At 58.9% G+C, this 2,488-nt stretch overlaps 1 protein-coding gene across 1 annotated transcript in view; it reads left to right on the top strand.

The window, feature by feature from the left end:
• The window catches only part of ECI1 (enoyl-CoA delta isomerase 1), a 17,968-nt gene extending 15,616 nt beyond the window's left edge, over positions 1–2,352 (top strand). Inside the window, exons 6-7 of the mRNA XM_009324799.1 lie at positions 23–201; positions 1,832–2,352. Coding sequence (XP_009323074.1) covers positions 23–201; positions 1,832–1,998 — 346 coding nt within the window. The 3' untranslated portion in view covers positions 1,999–2,352. The remainder of the gene's footprint in view (positions 1–22; positions 202–1,831) is intronic.
• The last annotated feature ends 136 nt before the right edge of the window (positions 2,353–2,488 follow it).

The raw sequence follows: 2,488 nt of genomic DNA, 5'->3' as shown, positions 1-2,488 counted from the left end.
CTTTTCCTTCCATCTCTTCTAGGTTTAAGGACACATTTGTGAACGTTGTGGGACACCGAGTTGCTGAACGCTCCCTCCAGCTGGGCTCCCTCCACCCCACACCCGAGGCCCACAAGTTTGGCCTTGTGGACGAGCTGGTGCCAGAGGACAAGCTCCAGGAGAAGGCCGCGGCTGTTATGGCACAGTGGCTGGCCCTTCCCGGTAAGGGCGGCACCTCCGGCAGAGGAAGGGGGGGATCTGATCAGGGTGGGAAGGACAGGTACCGGGGCTGGTACCTGGGAGCCTCATAACAGTTTCCGTGTAAAGGGAAGGTGTGAACGGCTGGGAGGTAGGAAAGCTCAGCACAGCGGTCCAGGCAGCCTTGGGCTAACAGAGACGTGCTTGCCAGTGCCTCTGCGTGGGAGAACGCCGTGCTGGGTGTGCAGGGCACATGGCTCCAGCTCGGCTTGCCCTGCCAGCCCTGCTGAGTCAATCCGGAGGTGCCTGAGCTCCGGATACAAACTGAATCTCTGTGTCTCTCAGTGGAGTTGTTACCCCAGGAAACCTGCCGTGGAGCTGAGGGAACAGGCTGGGCGAGAGTGCCTGGGTGGCTGCCAGTCCGCCTTTGTGGTCTGTATCAACTCTCATCACTCTGCTGAGCTGGGGATGGCGATGGGGTCGTGAAGACAGACAGCAAACGCAGACATCATGTGCGTGTTTGGGCTGCTCTGTGACTGGCAGCACGTGGTTCCTGGGCTGGGAGAGGGCTGTCCGCCGGCCAGGGCTAGACCTGAGCGATCGCATCCCATGCCACCTCCTGAGCGCTGCAGGGAGGTGCAACTGCTTAATCAGCCTTTGGCTGCTCTTTCTATAGAAACCTGAATGAATCTGGGCAGAAATGGATGGATCCCAGGGCTGTCACTTTGTGTCCCAGCCTTGGAAGAGGGTCCCTAAACAGCTCTCTCCCCTGCTGTCCTGGCGATAGAGTTAAACCTCAGGCCCCAGGAGCAGGGAGCATGTCTCAGCTGTGCTCTCTCCTGACTTCCAGGAGGCACCATGCAGATCCTTCCCCAGAGCCCTAAATCAGAGCCAGGGGGAGTCTGTCCGGGTGAAGGTGTCCGTAGCACGCGGGTGCTGGAGCGATTCGGGGTTCCCAGCGCGTGGGGTGTTGGTCGTCGTTTCGCTGTTGCTGTTGCAGCACACTGAGAGCGCGTATGCAACCTCCGTGCAACAGATGTGCAGGCGCATCATTGCTGGTGGCTCTGTGTGTGTGTGTATGAGCAGATGTGTGCTCGAGGCTTCGGTCAGCTCCAGCAGCCAGTGCTGTTCCAGAAACATCCACGTATCTGTACTGAACTGGCCCAGAGCCTGCCGTCGGGATGAGCTCGAGGGGACAGTGCTGCTGGCTTGCGTGTGGCATGTTTGGCATGAGCAGACTGTCTTGCCAGAGGACAAAGGGGCTGGGCTGAGGGAGCTCAGAGCCAGAGCAGTTTCAAATAGTGGAGAATTTTGTTCGGTTACTGCTGTCCTGAGCCCGGTGGTGTGTATTGGGGTGGGGGCTGGGCTCTGGAGGGTGCAAAGAGAAGGAGGTGCACAACTTTGTCATCTGTCCCAGTAGATCAGTTGTTTCCCCACTGAGCGGTACAGATCATAATTTATTGTATGAGAATTTATCCAGTTCAGCTTCCAGCCGGTGGGTTTTTCTTACACCTTTCCCTGCTGCTTTAAAGAGCCCTTTGGTGTGCAGTACCTCCCCTTCCCTTCGGAGGGACCTGCACATGGTGGCAGTGGCCGAGAGCTGGCCAGGGGTGAGGACCGCGCACGTTCCCCATCCTCGCTCTCCTTTCCGCAGACCATGCCCGTCAGCTCACCAAGTCCATGATGAGGAAGGCAGTGTTGGACCGCCTGGTAGCTCACCGGGAGGAAGACGTTCAGAACTTCATCAGCTTCATCTCAAAAGAGTCCATCCAGAAATCGCTTCGCATGTACATGGAGATGCTAAAGAAGAAGAAGAGCTGAGGAGCCGGCCAGCTGGGGTCCGGTCCCAGGAGCTCGAGTGACCCTTCGAAACGCTGCAGTAGCTGTAGACTTTCACAGTGAAGCCATCTGCAGTGTCAGCAACCGGTGATGTGCTGCCTGCTCCCGTGGCCGCCCCAACCGCCCCTTCCCCTTAGTCCCCATAGAGTGCCTGACACCACCGCTGCCTTTCCTGAGAGCGGAGGGAGCTGCCTGCTCAGCTCCTCTGAGGAACGGACAGGGAGAGGGTCTCGACACCGCTGTGGCCCGAGCCCGCCGGTCCTTGGATGTCCTCCCTCCTGTCCAACAGCTAATTGTGAAATGAGATGTGTCAATAAAGTCTTTGATGAGGTAGGACATGGATGCGTCATTCCCCAGCCTGTCTGCGGTCACCGCTTCCTGGCTGGGGGCCTGTCCCTGGGCTCTGGTTCGTGGTGGGCTGGGGAGGCCTGGGCACGGCCGGCGGCTGGCTGCGACCCTCCTCCAGACCGGG

Source organism: Pygoscelis adeliae, unplaced genomic scaffold (assembly GCF_000699105.1).
Source record: "Pygoscelis adeliae isolate BGI_AS28 unplaced genomic scaffold, ASM69910v1 Scaffold85, whole genome shotgun sequence".
Classification (NCBI taxonomy): Eukaryota; Metazoa; Chordata; class Aves; order Sphenisciformes; family Spheniscidae; genus Pygoscelis; species Pygoscelis adeliae.
This window is presented reverse-complemented; position numbering and strand designations above follow the sequence as displayed.